Consider the following 21480-nt stretch of genomic DNA (forward strand, 5'->3'; position numbering starts at 1 on the left):
CTGTTGGCACAGACTTTCAGGTGTCATATGTGGTCGTATATAGGTTTATTCATAGGTTTATATAGTGTTCATTTCTTTGAGCTGCAGAGTGATAATCCTTACTGTGCTGGGGCTAGTTTAGACGGTTTTCACTTTGATGTTATTATACATTACATTGCAGGAATGTTGTATTTATTATGAGTCATTTTCTGCAGGTAGGTTTATTTGTCAGGCCAAATGCCAATTATTAAAATGGAGCAATGTTCAATTTTTCAAAGAATTCCCATTCTTTTTCCCCCTGAAGTAGTTGCACCGTGTGTGGTATCCATAGGTAAAGAATTTGGATGGTGCCTGCCTGTGCTCCGTCTACAGTGTGTTGCACTCTCGGGGTTTTGTTACTCATTCTCTTGTTCCATTGGTCTTTCCTTGTGCTCTGATGACTAACAGCTCTGGGTACTTGTGCCTATTGTTGTGAAGGACACGTTGTTTGACCCGTTTATCTCTTGGCTGCATGTGTTTTGATGACTGACTGCTAGGAGCTGTTTACAGGTCATAGGTACAAATTTTTTATCATTTTAGCTTTTACATTAAGGGTGGTATTGCATCTCAAATGACTTTTGTAGATTGTGTAACTTAGAGGTTTTCTGTGGGTTTGCTGTGTCCTTCAGCAGTCCCTTGTTGGAAACTTAACCCTAGACTTGACTGTTAATCATGTTTGGAGGTGAGACCTTTGGAAGGTGCTAGAATTAGACAGTTCATGAAGGTGGGGATGCTTTGATGGCATTCATGGCTTATAAAATCAGGTAGAGAGACTGAGGAGGCAACTAGTGGGTAACATGTTTGTTGCTTAGGCATGAGACCTTGAGTTTAGCCCCCATCTAAAGGTTGGCCCTAGCAGCCTAATTTGTAGCTTTAGCAGTAGGTACAGAAAGCCAGGTACTCTGTAGGAGGAGGGCCAGCTTGTTTGTCCCAGCCGTCAGGCTAGTTCACACATGAAATAACCACACAGAAACTGTATTCATTAAAACACTGATAGGCCCATTAGCTCTAGCTTCTTATTGGCTAAGTCTTACATCTTAATTTAACCCATTTCTATTAATCTGTGTGTTGCCACGTGGCAGTGGCTTACCAGCAAAGCATGTCTGTCTCTGGCCGTGGATCAGTGGTGTCTCCTTGACTCTGCTTTTGTCCTCCCAGAATTCAGTTCTGTTTTCCCTGCCTACATAAGTTCTGTCCTATCAACAGGCCAAGGCAATTTATTCATTAATGAAAGCAACACATAGTCAGAAGGACCTCCTACACCATTTCCCCTTTTCTGTTTAAACAAAAAGGAAGGGTTTAACTTTAACAGAGCAAAACTACATATAACAAAACAGGTATCAAGCAAGACTACAGTTACAATATTTATATCTACTTTATCTTTTATTATAACTAAGGAAAACTATAACTATAAATTCTTCAACTCCATGAAAGACTCCAGAAGGATATAATATTACCTAAGTAAACAGGAAGTGCATTGTAAGCACATTCCAAAACTCTAGAAATGACAGAGACATCTCGCTGCCTGGAAAGTCACCCAAAGTTCTTCTGTACCATTGGGGCATCCAATCTTTAGCCCACTGGCCCATAGTATCCAGCAGATTTTTCCAGCGGAAATTTCAAAGACAGGTCAGTCACTTTGCTTTTGTGTCCTGCAGAACATCTCGCAGACTCATGAAGCAGGAACCCCAAAGGATCATCTCACATTTAGGCAAGTTTAGTAGTCATTTCTCTGCGGGTCCTGCATGTGCAGGCAAGAGCAGTTTCTTGCCCAAATGGCTAAGGAGCCTCTTCGATGCTCATCTTCCTCTTGAAATAATTGGTGCTGCCAGGAGCAGATGTTCCTCACCATCATAAAAAGTCCTCAATTTTTAAAACATTTAAGTGCCGTATTCTGAAAGATTTGAAGAATACCTATCTAACTGAAATATATCTCTATACATCTAGAAAATCTAACATGACTACAGGCTTGATTATTAAAGATGAGTCTATTAACGTATATTTCTTAATTATACATTACATTTTTAAATGTGCTACACAATCACAATACCTTAATCAAGATCAGAAATACATATACATATAACAAAATTGACCTTAAATTTGTATCAATAAGCCATGATCTATACCAAAGCAAATTATTCATCTCTATAGCATATTCCTCTTTAAATGTAAACAAACAATTATAAACTATTTGGGAATATGATCATAGTTCTGTACGTACTACTTCCTGCTGTTTGGGGGCACTGTTAGTCGGATCTTTCATGGTGTATCCTGTGTGCTAGGTTTGTCTCAGTCAGCAGTTGGGTGAAGTAATTTTTGGGGGGTGTTCTTGGCAACCTTTCGGGGGTCTTGAAAACAAATTATTTGTGATACTCTTGAGTTAATGCCGGAAATGCAAATTGATGGAATTCTCTGGGCACAGCAGATCTAGGTAGCCTTTGGCACTCCCATCCCTGAGCGCTTGTGAGCATGCTTTAAATTGTGCCTGCATTAGCTCCCAGCTTCTCCTAGGTCTTTCTTTCTAGGTAGGAGCCAGAAGCTGCTTCCTTCCCTTTCATCTTTTCTGAGAACTTTGATCCACACTCACTACGAATTTTGCTGAATGTATTTTTGCCTTTGTTAAGGTAAATACTAGGTATTGCTTACCTTGTTTTCAGACTAAATATTAAGTTTTTATTGCTCTGAATTAATCCTTTGTTAAAGGCTACTTGATAAAGATGTTAATTTGCATACTTCTGGATTCAGAATCATATATATTCTCCAGTGATAATGTCCTACAACTTGTATGTAATATTTTTGTGGGATTTTGTTACTGGTCTTATGTTGTTTCTAAAAAGTGAGTAAGAAAGTGCTCTTTGTTGCTCTCTCTTTCAAAGACTTGGGTAGAGTTCACTCAAAGCTGATGAATTCATTGCCTGTTGTGACACTAGTTATATTTGCTAATTGGGTTTTTCTGAAAAAGTCATTTTTATGGGGCTTGTCCATTTCATCATATTTTAAATACTGTTCCTTTGCATATATCTTCTGATTCTCTCTCTAGAGTCCAGTGGGCCAGTGCACTCCCTCTGATGTCCTCAGTCATTCCTAGCATTCTGCTTGCTTGCTTTTGTTAGCTACATTTTTGTTTGATGGTTGCTTTTCCCCCCTGTTCTTCAGATTAGATTTTCATTGTTGTATTTATTTTCTCTGTTGTATTCATTTTGCTATTATTCCACTAGGTAAATGTTTTTAATGTCACCTACAGTAATTAACATGTATGTTACACTTTTCTCTTGCCTGTTTTTTTTCTTTACCCCATTTACTCCAAGTGTGTGTGTGTGTGTGTGTGTGTGTGTGTGTGTGTGTTTGTGTGTGTGTGTAAGATGGGAGCTCTTGATAAATGTGTGAGTGCACCACTGTGTGTGTGGAATTCAGAGAAAAACCTTGGGTGTGGGTCCTGGCCTTTGACCCTGTTTGAGACAGACTGGCTCTTCTGGTTGATCCCACCTGCTTACCTCAACTAGCTGGCCCACAGCTGCTGGAGATTCTTCTGCCTCAGCTTCCTGTCTCTGGGGATTGCAGATGGATGCTTCTGCACCTCGTTTTACCCAGCTTTGGGGGCTCGTAGTCAGGTCTCCAGCCCTTCAGATGCTAGCTTCCTTTACACCATCAATTCAAGCAGATGCTTGGAACTCTGGGTCGGTTAGTTCTGAAGTCTTGGTCATGTCATTAGATTAGGTTAGCACTCTCTTAACTTGAAGAGTTGTGCTGTCTGTCGTGTTGAGTAATTTTAGATTCTATCCCAGACATTATGAATGTCCATTCTGGGCTCAGCTCTGTTGCAATTCTCTGAACTACACTGATGTCTTGTTAGTAGCTAATTAACCAGATTCTATTCAGACAGTAATTAATAAGAGTTGAACTCTTTTTTTTTTTTTTTTTTTTTTAAGCTTGACTTTGCGTCTAATGCCAGAGTATATGGTAACAGGCAGCCTAAGATTTTCGCAGATCTTCTGTTCTAACCCTTTTGGGGTTTCTTCTTTCAGAATGTGCCTGTTTTCTGTTGCTTTCCAGGGCTCACAATAGTCAACTTTGATTTTTTTTTTTTTGTTCAGGCATGGACAGTTTATGGTTGACACCTGTAGGTTTTACATTGTGACCAGCTTTACTCTTTACAGAGTTAGGCAGATACATTTTTATATAAATAGAAAGTGTGGACGTTACTAAGCAAAAATGGCACATGGAATGGATAGGATGATGAGCAGACACGGCAACTCCTTTTAATAATATTTGGGTACATGATATTTACTTTAAAATTGATGCTTTGTTATATATGAGTTCATGTGTAGAGTAATACATAAATATAGTGTCTTAAAATTAATATTCCTTTTCAGTATCAACTTTGAGATAGGAAGCCATGTAATTTCTGTGAATAACAGATTCAGGCACAGTGCATTTGTTTACAGTGTCTGTGGCAGGCTGGATGCCTCCCATCAGCATCACCTAGCCACCCCTGCAAGCAGCTTTGTAGAAATGTGTGTAGAGCTGTAGAAGCTCTCCTACTGCTGTCAGTTAGCTTCAACTGGAGGAGAGTGGAAGACTGCCCCTCAGAGTAGCTAGAGGGGCAGTGCAGTTCTTGATGGAGTTCATACTGGCTGTAGACTTTGAGCTTCTGCAGCAAGAGAGAACTGTTGGGTGTGGAGTTCTAGTTTATAAAGAGCCTTAAACTTACTGAATTATTTTCTCCTGGCACTGGTTTTGTGACTGACATTTGAGGGTCTTTCCTGAACTGAGTTTGTTATGGGAAAACTATAGCGATTCAGTTATTGTCTCAAACTCACTTGAGTGGGAAATACAGGTGACTAGAGGACAGGAGGGTCATTTGGGCACATTTATAGAGTGTTGCTTTGAGGAAGGTCAACTCTTGCAGAGGTCATCCGTGCCAGGATCACAAGTAAGACATGCTGACATTTGGTGTTTCCTCCAGGTGCTGAGCGTGGATGTAGATCAGATGTATTGGAAATTACAAGCCATTTATTTCATTTGCTCATAAATATTATTTCCACAAGATACACAGATTTGAATAGAAGACATGAAGGAATTGGTTAAGGGTGAGAGTGTAGGGTCTACTTAAGCTAGAGGTACTGCACACTTTTCTAGACTAGAGGGACTTGAGCTCTCTTGGAGGATGTGGGGTTCTGTTTCAGGAAGCATGGCCCAAGCAATCTCGTGTTGAAGGGGATGCTGTAGACCATGTTAAAAGACCTGTCTTAATGTTTACTGACTTCTTCCTTTTTTTCTCCCTTGGAGTGTATTGCAGGCAGTTTCAGATCCAGCTATTCAGTAGTTTACCCCATGGAAGCTGTTGGTCTAGTGTGTGTATGTGGTGAATATATAACACGTGAATACATTAAAGGTTGCAATTTTCAGAGGCAGCTTCTTCCCCAGAGGATTTATGTATAAAACTGACAGTTTTCCTGTAGAAATAAGATGGTCCATTTGTAGTTAATTATTTCTATTACTTTGTCTGGGGGTTAGTTTATTTGTGGGGAACAGCGCAGTTTTTATGAATATGTTTCGGGACCTGATGATGAACCCCAGCTTGAGCAGGCCTCCTGTGGTCCTTCACCCCCACTCATACAGTGTGGTTCTTGAAAATGCGTGGGAAGACAGTGCTGTCTATGACCACATGCAGCGTATTGGCCCTCACTTTAAACACTGTCATCTCTCTGTTGTAACATGAAAAATCCTGACTTCTAACATTTTGATACATGCATTGGTATCACCTTGCTATACAGTTGATCACACAAACTAATTCCTCCTGGTTAACCAAAACTTGTTATCAGCATCGCCCCTGCCTAGCCCTCCCTTTTCTACCCACTCTTTCTTTACTCAGCTCTTTTAGAGACCACACAAAGTTTGTGTCTCTGTAGCTGGTGTATTTTATCTAGCATAAATCTCTTTCTATTAGTCTGTGTTGTCACAGTGATGTGATTTTTTTTTATTGCATCACTATTTTCCATTCTGTATATATCTCACTTTTTAATTCTTTATTCCCGATGGGCATTTTGTTGTTTCTGTCCTTGGCCGTTGTGGCTAAGGCGGTGAAGTTGGGATCTCACGCCTCTCATTAAGATGCTGATGGTATCAGCATCTGCATTAGAATTTGCAGTGCTGTGGTAGAATACCCGCTCCACAGGGCTGTAGGGAATGAGGATTAGAGCCACAGCTGCCAAGGTTCCATCCATCCTGGCGGGCTGGAATGACAGAGCAGAGCAGAGCAGCTCCCACTGTGGGGCCCAGAAGCAGACACACAGGTGGAGATGGAGAGAGGAGAGGCAGCATATCTGCACCACGTGACTCCTTTTTCACACTGTAATGTCTACCATGAACAAAATCCTGAACGTTCACTCAAACAAATAATACACATAACTGCACTGCTGTTATAAAGTGCATGAAGTATGTATGCTCAGAAGCCTGTTTGCAGAATGGGAAGAAGAGTTGGCGTTAGGAGCTAGAGTGACTTTGTCTTGTATGCCCTCAGCCTGTCACTTGTTCTCTAGATGTCCTGCCAAACACCTGTTGGCTCTTCCATTTGGATGCAGTGTAGACAGACTTGACGGCCGAAACTGAGCCTGTAGGTGCTCGTGACTGTTTTGGATCTTTTCCTCTTGTTTTGTTTTCTTTATTACAGTAAACAAGTACTGCAGTTTATTTAAGAGTCTGTCCCCAGCCCAGGACGTCGTTTTTGCCTGCTCGTTACCCCTTCATTAGCCCCCACCCCAGTGACCCCTTGTGCATTTTCTTTTTCCGACTCCCTTCATCTTTCCCTCTCTCTGTCTTGTCTCACTTTGTGGATGCTGCCCTCCCTCACGCACACTGGAGTAAGAGCCTCTTATCCACATCTGCTTCTTGCCTTTGACTTTAAATCCTCTGGTTAATCCCCTGCTTTCTAACCTAGTATGATCTTTGATTTTCTGAATTAATGTTTTCCAGCTATCTTACATACATCTTCCACTGGCAAATTCAACTGTGATTGAATGGTGATGAGAAGTCTGTAAGCTAGGAGTCTCTAAGTGCGTGTCACCTGCGTGTCGCTGCCCACATCTTTGCCTCCTTGTTCATAGAATCTGGAGAAATTACTTGTAATCCCATTGATTTTTTTTTTTTTAAAGATTTGGTGATGCCTGAGTACACTGGGTTCTCTACCATCTGCGAATCCCACGTTAAAAGCAACACTCGATGGAGCAGCGGTGTACTTTACCACAAATAATAGTTATATTTGCTAGGAAAAGTAAGACATTGAAATAATAGCATTTATTGGCAGCTTAAATATGTTACAATAATCTCAGCAGCAAAGAAAATTGGCATAAACTGTTGAGCGGCACCATTAGATTTGAGGGGCAAATAAGCTTTAATTTCATAAGTATTTACTGAGAAGCTATTATGCAGGAAAGATAGAAAATCGAAGTAGGTTTTGCATAGTCTAAGAGAATTTATAATGTTAATGGTGGAAAGCATTCATCTCATTAAATAATAGAGCTGAAGGCTGAATTAATTTCAGAGAGGTGGAGGGCCAGAACCTGAAGGAGTGGTGGGGGTGACCTGGAGAGTGCCAGGTGCCGCGGGAATGTGATGAGAAAGTTTTCTCAGCTGAAATTATCTCTGCATCCAGTTTATTCTGCTGAGTCCCACACCTGTTTTCTTCATTGATTTTTTTTCCAACCAGTGGTAGTACAGCAGTGGTGTTTTAAAGATGTAAATGTGCCTTTTTATAAACCTTCATACATGGGAGGTATAGGGGCCTGGGCACGCCTGAAGTGATATGCGCAGAAGGTGCTGATGGTGGCCATCCGTGTGAAATACCCCCGTCTGTGGGCCTGCTTGACCTGCTTCTTAGTCTATTGGTTTCTCAAATTAGTTTTGAATGTGTACTTTATATTATGTTCAAACACCAAAAAATTACCTGAAGCCTCTTTTTTTTTTTAACATAATTCAGCTTCATCTCTAGAGAATATGTTAACATTGTTTGATCTGTACCTCAATTGTTTTATATTGTCCTGGGATATATATTCTTTTTAAGAATTTTAAATGCACATTAAAATTTTATAACGTCCTTGAGTAGAAGGCACTCTTGGTCTGTTAGCACTTATAGTCCAGAAATTTGGGTCCTGCCATCTGTCCCTGTGGTGTATTCTATGCTTGATTGTATTTAAGGCCCCAGTAGTTACTGAAAGAACTTGAGTATTAATTTGGGTTTGTATTTCCCACTCAGTTTTGTATGTATGAAACTGCTCAGTGACAGTGAGCTCACAAGTTGTCCCTGTTGTCAGCATCAGTTCACCGAGCAGTCCCATTTCCGTGACTGTGTGGTCCCTGGTGACCCTAAGCTCTATGTTCTAGTGCCCATTCCTAATGCTATCTTTAGACTCTGTACAGTGATGTGTCTGATGGTGCAGAATGACAGAGGGATTGTTGAAGAAGAAACAGGGCTCGAGGTTACTGAAGGCAAACACAGAGCTGACAGATGCCAGGACAAGTGTCTGTAGGGGACCAGGTAAACACTGCTGAGGATGTGTACGAGGTGGACATGGTGAGAAAGGACGTGTGTTTGGATGGTCTGCTGAGGGGTAGATGGCTCCTCCTGTGTTCCCCAAGCACATTACTGTGTGCCTGTAAGTAGTTTTGAGTCTTTTTTTTTAATGTTCTAGTGTTGTGCATGGGCATCATGATGGTCCTATTATAGATGGTTGTGAGCCACCATGTGGGTGCTGGGAATTGAACTCAGGACCTCCGGAAGAGCAGCCAGTGCTCTTACCTCTCTAGTACTTTTAAGTTTTTTTTAAATTACATTTTTATTGTGTGTATGAACACATGTATGAGCAGTTGTGAAGTCCAGAAGAGAAACACATGTGAGCAGTTGTGGATAGAAGAAAACTTTTGAAACTGTTCATCTCTTCTATATAGATCTAGAAGGCTGAAAGATTGATTACAGGTGGAGAAAGATGACTTTTTCAACATAAATGACAAAAGGCAGATACTAAGGTATTTTCCTCTTTCATGATCTTGCATCCTTGGTCTGGGGTATTCAGGTTTGAGTTTTCTGATATGGTTTCAGGATGTCCATGTGTGGGTGACTTCTGGTTATGTTTGGTAAGTTATAGGTGGTAATGCCTTACTTGTGTGAATTCTATAGCTATCAGTCTGCACGGTGGTTTGTTTTGCTCTGCACAGAAGATAGTTGTTGCTGCCATAGCAAGATGCAGAGTAACTCTCTGAGCATGTGCATCCACAGTGGAGTCACTCAAGGCAAGGCACAGCCTGGAAGCCATTGTTTGATACACCGTGGAGGAGCTCAGAGCTAGCAGAAGGACTCAACACTGGAAGCACACTTATGGTTTTTACATTTTTTGTTTGTTTTGTGCTGTCAGTGATCAGATCCAAGACCTTTTGCATTCTAAGCAAGTGCTCTTCCTCTGAGCATCAGCCCCAGGGACAGGACTTGCCTGTTCTGAAGTCCTTTTTTTTTGCTTCTTGTCCAAAGGGTGTTCTTATGTCCTACTGATTTAGATGTGCCTTTCCCAACATAACCAACAAAAGATGGCAGGTGCTCAGGTTCCTGATCCTAAGGTCATTACTTTATTGCTTTCCCCTTCCCTCCACACACTTTGTTCACTTTAGGGTTAGATTGTTTCTGGCACTGCATGGAGGGTTAGGAAAGGGACTTGGGGTGGAGATTTCAGAGCTGAATAAAGTATGTTCTCCAGTACCAAGCATCCAAGGAAATATTTTCAAACAGTTTGGTTTATATAGCAAGAAATGCAGGAGCGAGTAGCTTCAGAATATCGAGAGGCTCTTAGAAAAGTGAATGGGGACTCGTAGAGAGTGAAGGAGCTCCAAGGAAGGCCTAGGCTGCACATGGCTTTGAATTTACACGATGTTCATTCCTTTCATGTACTTGCTGTTGTTAAACTGTTAAATTCATAGTAATGTGGAAAATTTTAGGCAGTAACCTAACACAATGAGGAAGTCATTTCTGAACTTCTGGGCAGAGGAGATGGCCAGAGGTCTTGGCTGGATGTGTCTGTGCTCTGCTCTTCCCTTCTCTGTCCCAGAGTCACTTACTGCTCACTCCCATCTCCTCTCCTGTTCTCCTTCTGATTCTGTCTGAGAAACTCCTCAGTGCCTGAGGCTTTGCCTGTGCCCATGCCTTCTCACTGGGATAGGCCACTCACACACAGCTCAGCTCATGTGTAACTGTCCTGGAGGCCATCCATGTTTGTAGTGATAGGGGCGGTGGGCCACTTCATGCCACCCAGCTAGCTTTACGCGAAATAGTTACACAGAGTTTATTCTTTTAAACACTGCCTGGCCCATTAGTTTCAGCCTCTTATTGGCTAATTCTCACATCTTGCTTTAACCCATATTTAGTAATCTGTGTAGTACCACGAGGTGGTGGCTTATCGGGAAAGATCCTAACCTGCATCTGTCTCGGAGAGGAGAGTCATGGTGACTGCCTAATTGCTTTCTTCCCAACATTCTCATCTGTTTACTCCGCCTACCTAATTTTCTGTCATATTAAAGGGCCAAGGCAGTTTCTTTATTAACCAATGAAAGTAACACATAGACAGATGACCCTCCTCCATCATATGTTTGCTCTCTGTCTCTTAGTAAACACCATCATCTGTGTACATGTCTCAGTTTTCATTGAGCAGACCTCAATACTGGTATCAGGGCTCTGAACTGCTTTTGTTTCTCACTTGGCACTTAGACAATTTTTTGCCCTTTTTCCTAGAGGTGAATGATGGGTTAGATGGTTCTGGGTGTATTTCAGGAGTGACTGTTTTCTGCTTCTCATCAGTTCATTAGAGAATTGTGGATTAAGTATTCTCACCTTCCTTCCCTATGGGCTCTGGGAACAGAATTATCCTTCAAGAAAATATCAGTCTTTATTCGTCAGTGACTGAATTATACCGTCATGCTGTTGCAGTTGCCTGAGTATCATGACTTTCTTTGTGTGCCAGGGATGCTGTGGGGCTAGGGTTTTGTGGAATATATAATTTGTAGCGAACAGCTATTTTTTTCTGTTGTCAGCGACAGAGTAACTTTCTCTCCAGCTCTCTCCGGCCAAGCTACATGGGCTGTGTTGAAGCATGGTGGTGGCTCAGCTTTGATGACTCTGTGAGGGAGAATGCTAACGTTAGGACATAAACATTCACAGAGAATACTAAACATCAGGTCATAGGTTCTAAGAAGAGTGGGACAGTACCACTGGGTTCTAGTCAGAGACCTGCTATGGTCAACTCTCTCTTTGACCACTCTCTGTTGTGGGAAGGAAGTAGAAAAAATGTAGAGAAAGGCCTCTAGTCATTGTGTCTGAGAGGAGATAGCCAGCAGATGGCTTGTCAGTGTAGGACTGATGAAAAATGAACAGACTTAAGCATATTCCAACGTGAGCTTGCTAGCATTTAATTAATTAGTTCCTTAGTTAGTTAGTATGCTCCCTGCACAAGCATTGTAAATAGATCAGTGCACACAGAAGGCCAGGACCCACAGGGAAAGTCAGCCTGGAGGCTTGAGCCACTGAGGGACAGGGAGGTAGTGCCCCATGTTGGGCTTGGGACTTTGAAGAAGAATGCTTTGCAACTGAGAGCAAGGCAGTCAAAGTCAGTTCTCAGTGTTGACTTAGAGTTAGTAAAGCATCCATGTGGGCTAGTCAACTCTGGGTGAGTACCCAAACAAGGGAAGCTCTTAACAGAAGCCGCATGTGCTCTTGAAGTTTTGTTTTGATTGTCCCCAGGGCAGTTTCATATCACCTATCTAGAAGGGCAGCTGGTCTTGGCCAGTGAAAATCATGATTATTGCAGCTCATATGCACTCTCTGTAGGGAAACACTTTCTATGTCCATTTGCCATCCTGGCGGTTGCAGAACTTTGCCTGTTTGTGTGAGTGTGTGTGTGTGTGTGTGTGTGTGTGTGTGTGTGTGTGTGTAAAGGAATCATTGCTTCTAGAAATGATAGCAGTTTCATTTTTTAATGCAGATGAACAAATGAAATTATTTCATACATGTTGACTTAATGGAGAAATAAATGCTGAAATTCATTAGTTCTTGTAGATCTGGCTCCAAATCTTTAGATGTCACCTGGAGTAACTGACGAAGCCATGAAAGTAGAACGGGACCATGATAGGGGCTGAAAAGATGGAGACAGTGGGGCATGTGTGCTGTGAAATGGGAAAGGGGAAAACTGTGGTGGGGGCTTCATTGTGGTCAGGGAAGGGGGTAATACAGAGGGAGGACTAGGAAGGTAGTTGGAAAGTACATGGAGGGCAGGGAGGGAATCCATAGGAGGTGTTTTGTGGTCTTTAAAATACATACATACAGTCACACCTACACACATACATATACATGTGCATGTATGCATACTTTCATACAGTGTGTTTGCGCACACATATATGTGTAATTTCAATGGCGTTCTACCACACAGGGTGCCAGTGTTCCCCCAGGAGGCATAGATATCTAACAAAGACCCTAGTGCCAGGCAAGGGAAGCCTCCCTTCTAGTTGTTTGTCCAGGGAGTCCAAGAGACTCCAGAAGTAATAGAGACCATTGTCTTAGCTCTTGGTTACCTCCCTTAACTTGTACATTAGTTCCTATGGCTGAAGACACCACACACTTTGGGCAACTAACATGCAGTCTCCTCCCTGAGGCCCGACTCCCACAGTATCAGAAGGGGCTAGCTTCACTAGCTGCCAAGGGAGAAACATGACCCGTAGTTCTCCCAGCTGTGAAGCCTGAGACTCAAGATGATGGTTGGCCAAAAAGTTGCCGCCAGTGATTCCGAGGTGACATGGTGACATAGCGTCAGGGTAATCAATAGCTATCCAGTTAGAGTCAACATAGGAAGTAATTGTTGCTTGTTACTGTAACCCTACCCAATTGTTACCCATTGTTGGTGGGGTCATGGACCCTAGAGGAGGACCTGCTGCTGCTACTTTCCTAAACAAGTTAACTTTCTAACTGCATCCTAAATACTTATCCGTACACCCATACATACGTGGCTCTCACCCCTCAACTAGGAAGCTTTTTGCAGTACATGGGTACCTCTACAGAGATCCACAACTGGTCAAGATGGAGGGAGTAAATGACAGTGAGAGCCCAGCTTCAGCTGGCACATCTGTAATGCAGCTTCTCTTCTTAATGCTCAGGGATCATGAAGGAAGATGGGGTGGACCAGGACTTATCTGTGAGGCAGTGTTTCATAGACATGACAGGGAAGCTGCACACTTGGAATAGTAACAAAACGGCTGTGCAAACAAAACTTGAAAAATAACAGTGCCCATTAACATGCTATCCTGCATTGGGGAAATCCCACAAGGTTCCTCCCCCAGATGATGAAATAAATACAGGCTATCAGTGGCTACTGGGAGAGGAAGAGTCAGTCTCCTGTGATGAAGGAGAAGGTAGGTTATCCAATCCCAAGTGGTCAGCTCTCAACACATTCTTCACACATGTACATATGAGCAGATTCAAATGGACTCAGCAGATTGTTTGTGTGCACACACGTGTGTATGGAGGGATGGTGGATGTAACAATAGTAGAGTTCATGGATTTGAAATGGGTGAGTGAGGGATTGTGAAAATAAAAAAAAATTAAAGGAGAAAACCTTGTTTATTAATTGGACATTCTATAAAGGAAATCAAAGAATCAACATGCAAGAAATATAGTTGCATTCTTCAAAAGGACCAAATCAGAAAAATTAATGGAAACTTGGAGGTCCAACTCAGGTGATCCACTGTCTAAACTTAGAGATTCAGCTCAGGGGTTCACTGTACAAACAGTAGAAACTTGTAAGAAGATGATGCAGAGTGGATGGCAAGAACAGACAGACAAAAATGGGTCAGGAGGCTGATACCCCTGCCATGTGATTCCTTTGAAAGTTTAAACTATATAAAATATACTCAAATTTCAAAAGTAAGGAATAATTCCATGTGAAGATGAAACTGAATTTTGAAGACCCATAAAATTAAAAATGAGTATGAAAAATGCCATTTCGACTTTAGAATTTTTCTGATTTCAAGGAAGTCACTTGAAGTGCCATAGTTAGATCAGCTGGTGAGTGTTGTTCCTCCCATAAGACAGCAACAGCCATGGCCTAGATCACTAAGACAGCAGTGATCTCAGAATTCTTACCAAAGAGAAATGGTGAGCTGCTTTAGTTTCTGGTTTGCAACACAAATGTTTGTAATTTGTCTCAATTATGGAAAAGCTTTAGAAACTTACTCCACATTTCTCATTAGCACACCTTTGTTCAAGGTGTTTCTTGTATGTGTGTTATATTAAGTATGTTAGAATAATTGATTCTCACCAAACTACCCAGTCCTCATATGACCCTGGGAAAGTGGCTCCTTTCCTCTTGTCCTTTGCACAGGAGAGTGAACCAAGGGCACAGAGGACGGATGCTTTCCCAGTGTGTACCACGACAGTCTAAGCTCAGAGCCTGTGTGCAGTAACTGTCTTCTTCCCTGCTTGTCCAATTAGAAACCATAGCTTTCTGAGTCCATGATCCCTGAGTTCTCACAGCTGCTTACTCTGGGAGAGGCTTACTCTGTTGTGACTCCTCTGTCAGTCACGGAGAACTCACCTGGTTCTGTCCATTCATTGGGTGAACAAACACTAAGTGCTGACAAACCTGGGCACCCATGGTCCCCTTCCAGGACCGTTTTTCTCACCTGGATGTTCATCCTAACCCTGTTTGTGGTTAATAGGAAATTCATAATTATTGCTGTCACTGGAATAGCTAGTTCAAAAGATTCTTTTTAAACTTTACATCTTTGGTATCACTTTATGTGGTTTGTGGAAAACATGACAGTATGATTTATGTAGCAGGAAGATAAAGCTTGTTAGTGATAAGTGGTGTTTGGCATTGTTTCCCAATGTTCAAGGCTGATAAACTACTTCAAGACTTGAATGTTACAAATATGGACGGTTTGTTTTTCCTAGTTCAACTTTGTGGGGAAGCTTTTGGGTCCGCGTGGCAATTCTCTGAAGCGCTTACAAGAAGAAACGCTGACAAAAATGTCCATCCTTGGAAAAGGTTCCATGAGAGACAAGGCAAAGGTAATATTGATCATAGACAATGGAGACCTTGTTGATCATGTACTATTATGTTTGTCATGTCTGTCTGTCAACTGCCATGTTAATGTTAATGCCTAGTGTCTAAGAGCTAAGTAGACGCTCAAATGGAATTATGGGACAATGTTGTATCCTAATATAAGAAATCTGCCTTTACTCCATGTTGTCCTTAGGAAGTATGAAAGATATTTTCTTTGCTGTACCTGTAATAAAACCGAGGCTCAGTAACTTAGGCCATTCTCTGGATTACCCAGAAGAATCAGTTATTTTGTTAGGTTAACACAGTGAAGCCTTGCAGCTCTGAGAGCAGCACTAATGGAAGTGGAAAACATGTCTATCAGACTCATACCAAGTTTAAGATAGCGGTTCCAGGACCCCAAAAAGTTTAGGGTAGAAATTCAGTGTTTCCAGCGTCAGTGTGAAGCTATCCTAGTGGGCCTGTTATCATCACGCCTCAGCAGGTGTGGGAAGAAGCGAGGGCGGCAGCTCTCACCCAGTTAGGCTTGTGTATGCAGTCACGGTCATAGTTTGTGCCTGGTTGTCCATGCAGTAAATGGGATCCTAACACCACCAGCTTGCTATCAAAGTTCAGTGATCCTTTCAGATTATTCTGTCTAATAGGGCTGCGGGTGTTCTCTGCTGCTGGCACATTTGGCACCTTAGAATGACAGTAACCAGTCATCCTCAAGAAAGAGGAATCTGTGTTGTGAAATAACGAATAACCCCAACCCTGTCACTCTGGTGACTTTGTGCATTACCTGAGCAGCACTGAGCTGTCTGGAGAAGGGAGCACCAAGGCATCTGCCCCTGTAGTTTCTTCTGATGCCTGTCACTGAGTGTCTGCCCTGCATTTGCAGTACACGTACCCTGTTTACAAGCTCAGACCTCTTTCCCAGAGCATGTCCCACCCGCTCAGCAGTTCTCCTGTTTCCATCTCTGACCTCATGGATCTGTCACCTAACATGTTGGTGGTTCTGCATTTCGCTGATCAATCTGTCAAGCCACAGAGTAACTAGAGGAGGAGAATATGTTGTACATTTTCCATTCCACCCACCTGCTGTCGGTGGGATAGAACTAGAAGTCTTTGTCCTTTGATTTCATGAGCCCAACTGTGCTTGGTGGCTCTTAGGAGAGCAGTACTAGAGTCAGATCTGCTAATTCTCAATCTCTTCAGAGATTTTTTTCTTAGTACATCACATCCTCATCCCATCCCTCTAGAAACGTGTTCCAGATCCTGGGAAGACAAGGGATGTGACTATCATCGTATACCTATACCCCATTTGTCTAGACTCAGGGAACAAGAAGGATTGTGAGCATGGGCTGGGAGGTAACAAGAGGGAGAAATAACCTTGACAAGTATGCTCTCCTTACAAGGAGCTGCCTCCATGGTTCAGGCAATGAAGATGCTAACTAGATAGACACCTTGGGTGAGAAAGATGCAGTTTTGTTTTGGCATCTGGGTATTTAATTGGGATCTTTGTTTAAATGCTCCGAATATAGTTCTCAGGTTTTACTGGTATCCAGCTATCAACCCAAATCTCATAGAGACTGAACTGTGTATCTTTGTGTTGGATGTAGTGCCCTTTTTTGGCTACTTGTGTTAAAACCTCCATGGGTACTTCTGGCTCATCTGTGTTAGCTTGCAGCTTGCTATCACTGGAGCAAACACTTGGAATAACCAGCTTACAAAAGAGAAAGGGCTTATTCTTGCCCCAGTTTTGGGGTACCACTGTTTGATGGGTTGACTTCATTGTCTGGGGATCTATATCAAGACTACATATCATGTGTGGATTGTAGACCAGCAAAAACACCCACTTACAGTCAGGAAGCACGAGAGAGGATGGGATTGGTACCAGCTGTTTCTTCCAAGGCACACTTCAGTGATGTGAAGAATTGCCTCCAAGACACCTCTCCCAGTCACCTCTGGGGACATGTACTTGTGAGGGACAACCAAGATCCAAACTGTAGCAAGCTCTATGTTGTATTTACTTTTTCAAAGCTTCCTCTTCACTCCACCCTAGCAGCTTTCTCTTCCTCCTCCTCCTCCTTGCCATGCTTGCTTTCTCCACCATGTGGTCAATCAGTTAAACCCTCACAAACATTTCACCAAAAGCAACTGCAGCTGATAGTTTAAGTAACAGGTTTCCCTTTAGGTGTGCACCATCAGTATCCCATTTGCTGTCCTGGAGCCAGCTCTTCCCTGCTGGAACGCTTGGCTATTGATTGCACTTGATCTTTTTAGTAGTTTAACTTTAGCCTGCATAAATTCTCAGTTAATCATGCTTGTTTCTGAGGAGATAGCCCTTACTTAGTTTTAAAACTCTCACTTGAAAAAAAAATCACATTAAGTTCTACTATAGCAAATTTAACAAGAACTCATTACATTCATTTATTTGCTATACCGCTGAAGCTACAGTCAGGCTGACACCTGCCAGTGGCTGCCCTCCTATAATTGCACTGGTGCTGTGCTCTGTTGGGCCTTCATTGGTGTCAGTCACATCACCTGTGTCATAGGTGTGTCCTGCTGTAGGTAGCACGCTGGATGCTATCCTGAGGAGTCTGACTTCAGCAGGCCCATGAGGTGACAGTGTACTAGTGCTGCCCCATGTTAAAATCCTTCCTGAGAAGATAAAGGCACCTGCCCAACATCATGCAGTCAAGTCTGCAGCCTTCCGCAAACAGCACACTTCCCTTCATTATGAAGCCATGGGACAACTTTTTGGAACTCACTCTGGATTGCACAGTGATGAGTCACATGACATCCTTCACAATTCAGCTGAATTGGGGGATAAAAATGAAAGCATAATCCAGCATTTCATAATCATCAGGCAAGATGGGCACTCAGGGTCTGCTCTCTGGCAGTCGCCTGCTAATGAGGGAAAACCAGGAAGAATGAAGTGAGGTTGAAACATTTTTGGATGTTTTGAATTGTCGTAAAGCTTGGTGTTAGCCTCCATTATACAACGAGCATCGAGAGTGTAGAAGTGAGCTGGGCACTTAGCCAAGTAGAGCAGAGGTTTGTACTTAGCTAGGGTAGATAATGGGGCAGGCAGGAGCAGACAGGAGTCGGCAGGTGGCAAGGGCAGATGATTCCCTAGGGGCGATGGCATCAGGGCGACTGTATCCCAGCAGGGTAGGCTGCCTGTCCAGGGTTCCTTAGGACCTGGGAAACATAGGCTTAAATGTGTAGTTTAAAACCATCCTGGGGTGCTATTTGTTGCAAAGTCTTCTATAACAAGTATGTGTCAAATGTGTTTTGGGAAATTTTTGCTTTGCTTTGTTTTTCCTGTTTGGACATGTCACATTTTAAATGGAATTTTCTTTAGGAGGAAGAGCTGAGGAAAAGTGGAGAAGCGAAATACTTCCATCTCAATGACGACTTGCACGTGCTCATCGAAGTGTTTGCGCCCCCAGCCGAAGCTTATGCCCGAATGGGACACGCCTTGGAAGAGATCAAGAAGTTCCTCATCCCAGTCAGTACTTTCCACTGATCATTGACTTGTATCTTAAGGTTGTGTCTTTCCTCAAAGTCCCGATGATCTGGGTCCTAGTTGTTGCTGATGTAACTGTCCCTCTTAAGAACTTCCTATGTGTCCTGTATTGTAGACCTCATGGTGCTTCTTTTTAAAACAGTGGAATTTTAGACAAATTAAATATTGCCATCAAGCTTATAAGACTAAAATATTGGAAGAGCTGAATCATTAATTCAGATTTTGGGACTCCAAGGTAAGTTTTTATGTGATCCTGAAAATGCCACATAAATTCCATGCCATCCCTTAGTCATCAATGTCCTTCATATGCCTAGTCTGTGAGTGGTATGGGACATGAAGACTTAAATAAAAGCAGTCCCTGTCCCCTAGGAATTTGTCATTTAGGGGAAAATAGAAACCTTAGTGGATGGTTGAGTGTAGCATGCAGACATGCCTGTGATGATGCTCAGAGACAAGGGCTTCCAGGCATGTGCTCTGTTGGAGAACTTTCAGACGCTAGGCACTTCCATGAAGCCATGAAGTGATGAGTTAAAGGGAATATTGTAGTTGGAGGCTGCTCGCTCCCTCTCTGTAGCAGAATGTATCCCCTCTTTCGCTAGCCATGAAAAGAGCCTTTTGTGTGCTCATGAGAAGCTAAACTTGTCTCTATGGACAAATGCTTCAGAGAAGCCACTGTATCCGCCAGGCAGCTGTCTGCAGTGAGACTGTACTGAGTAGTGCTGGACTCTGTGGGAAGATTCACTTCCATCCAGTGTGGGTCATGTTCATAAATTATCAAGGAACCAATTACGACATTTATGTTGAAGTGGGAGACACTTGTAAGCCAATGATGAGAGTCCCTTCCCTCCAGAGTTTGTAGGTTGACAGAGAGGCCATTGGGAACCATCTATTCACATAGATGACAAAAACTGCAGCTGTGGCACATAGGGCAGACTCCTTCTTCTATAGATGGCTGCGTTGGTACATCCCATGGCCTTTACAGTCCTCTATCAGGACGTAGGGTCTTATTTTTCTAACCCGGAATCTGGACTGGCTAAAAAACTGTCTGTCAAAGCAAAGTTAATAGTATCTTCTGCTATCTGTTTATACCGGTTTAATAGTATTTTGTTTAAGGATCTTTTTGCCAGGTGTGATGGTATACCCCTTTAAATTCTTCATTTGGGTGGCAGGCAGGAAGGTCTCTGTTAGTTCAATTCCAGCCTGACCTTCATACCAATTTCCAGGCCAGCTAGGGCTACACTTCGAGATGCTGTCCAAAAAACAAAACAGAACAAAACAAAAACATCTCATAAGATTTTTTCCATTTAAATTACTTTGTATTGGTTTTTGTATATGGTATGGGATTAGAATCTAAATTTGACCTTTTCTTTTGTTCCTTTGTTGAATTGCTTAGCACGATTTGTATTTGGGACTCTCAGTTCTGCCCCATTCATTTATAGTCAGCCTGTCCCAATCCACTTGCACACTTTTCCTTCATCCTTTCTATGAACTTTGAAGTCTGGCTATGTAATTGTTCAACTTTGTGTTGATTTTCTCCTTTTTTAAAATCTCTCAGTAAGGTTAGCCCAGGCTTACCCCAAACCCTCTGTCTCTGTGATATAAGTTGTGTCCTCTCCCCAGTGCAGGTGTGACAGGCGCCCTGGTTTGTTGTTCTTTCTCACAGTTGTCTGGGCTCCTTTGCATTTCCAAGTTTGCTTTAGGATCATCTTCCAACTTCCACATTGCTTAGCAAGGATTCTGCTAGATGTTTTGTTGAATCTCTAGATGAGTTGGGAGTTAATTTTAACTTTGTGTCTTCTTTTCTATGAATATGAAGTACTCATTTTCAAAAACAATATTTTTTAAAGTCAGAAGTATTTTGTTTTTTTTTCAGAGTACATCCTGCCTTATTTTGTAAAAACCATGTTCAAATATTAACAGAAAGATTTATTTTTATTTTATGTGTATGAGTGTTTTGCCTGCATGTCTATATGTATTCTATGTGTGTGGTGCACACAGAAGCCAGAAGAGGGTGTTGGGTCCTCTGGAACTCCAGTTATAGAAGGTTGTGAGTTTTTGTGTGGTGCTGGAAATCAAATCCTGGTCCCCTGCAAGAACAACAAATACTCAAATTGCTGAGCCATTTCTCTAGCCTCATTTCCAAATATTTTATGTTTCTTGGTAGTGTGGGGAATAGAACATTTATTTATAGGTACAATTGGTCTTCTTCATATTGATTTTGCTCTTTGACCTTGCTGGGAGTTTTACTATTTCTAGAGAGTGTTTTGAAAAAAATAGAGGCATTAAAAAAATAGAGGGCAATTAAATAAAATCCTAGTTATCTGAATTATTAGGATTCTTCTGTGACGTACCTATCACACTGTTACTGAAGATCACCAGGTGCCTGTGATATTTTCCTTGGTGTCTTTTGTCTCTGTGTGTGTCACCCCACCCTCACTGCTCTCCCCAGTCTTCTGTCTACTGGTACTGAGATCGAAAGATCCTGTGGTTTTCCCTCCTTTATTCTGACAGGAGCACATCACACTGGTCAATCTGTAAGGTTATGTTTGCGTTCACTCCCTCTTCATATATTGTCCGCTTCACTTGTTGCAAAATACGGTTTACTGTTAGTTTGTTAAAGTTCGCATGCCGGTAACCAGGAAAGACTGGCTGATTGGAAGTGCTTTTACCCTTGTCGTTTCCAGTGTTACTTTCTGTGAGAATGGAGCTGCCCTAGGTTTGAGTTTGAAGAACTAACTTTAATGTTTCTGATAAAGTAGACCTGCTTCCTTTTTGATTTTCTAAGAATGAGTTTACCTGCTCTACTTGGTGGAGTAGGCTTTATAAATCTTGGTTGGCAGTTTGTGCCCACAGTTCTTT

General features: G+C 42.2%; 1 protein-coding gene across 3 annotated transcripts in view; it reads left to right on the forward strand.

Annotated features, from left to right (window-relative positions):
• The window catches only part of Khdrbs3 (KH RNA binding domain containing, signal transduction associated 3), a 153215-nt gene that overhangs the window by 59975 nt on the left and 71760 nt on the right, over positions 1-21480 (forward strand). For all 3 annotated transcript variants that reach the window (XR_005287001.2, XR_005287000.2, XM_038344100.2), the window contains exons 3-4: positions 14999-15115; positions 18457-18603. Coding sequence is in view for 1 of the 3 variants with exons in the window: in XM_038344100.2 (XP_038200028.1) it covers positions 14999-15115; positions 18457-18603 (264 nt within the window). In the remaining 2 variants the exon portion in view is untranslated. The remainder of the gene's footprint in view (positions 1-14998; positions 15116-18456; positions 18604-21480) is intronic.

The sequence above is a fragment of the Arvicola amphibius genome, chromosome 9 (assembly GCF_903992535.2).
Source record: "Arvicola amphibius chromosome 9, mArvAmp1.2, whole genome shotgun sequence".
Lineage (NCBI taxonomy): Eukaryota > Metazoa > Chordata > Mammalia > Rodentia > Cricetidae > Arvicola > Arvicola amphibius.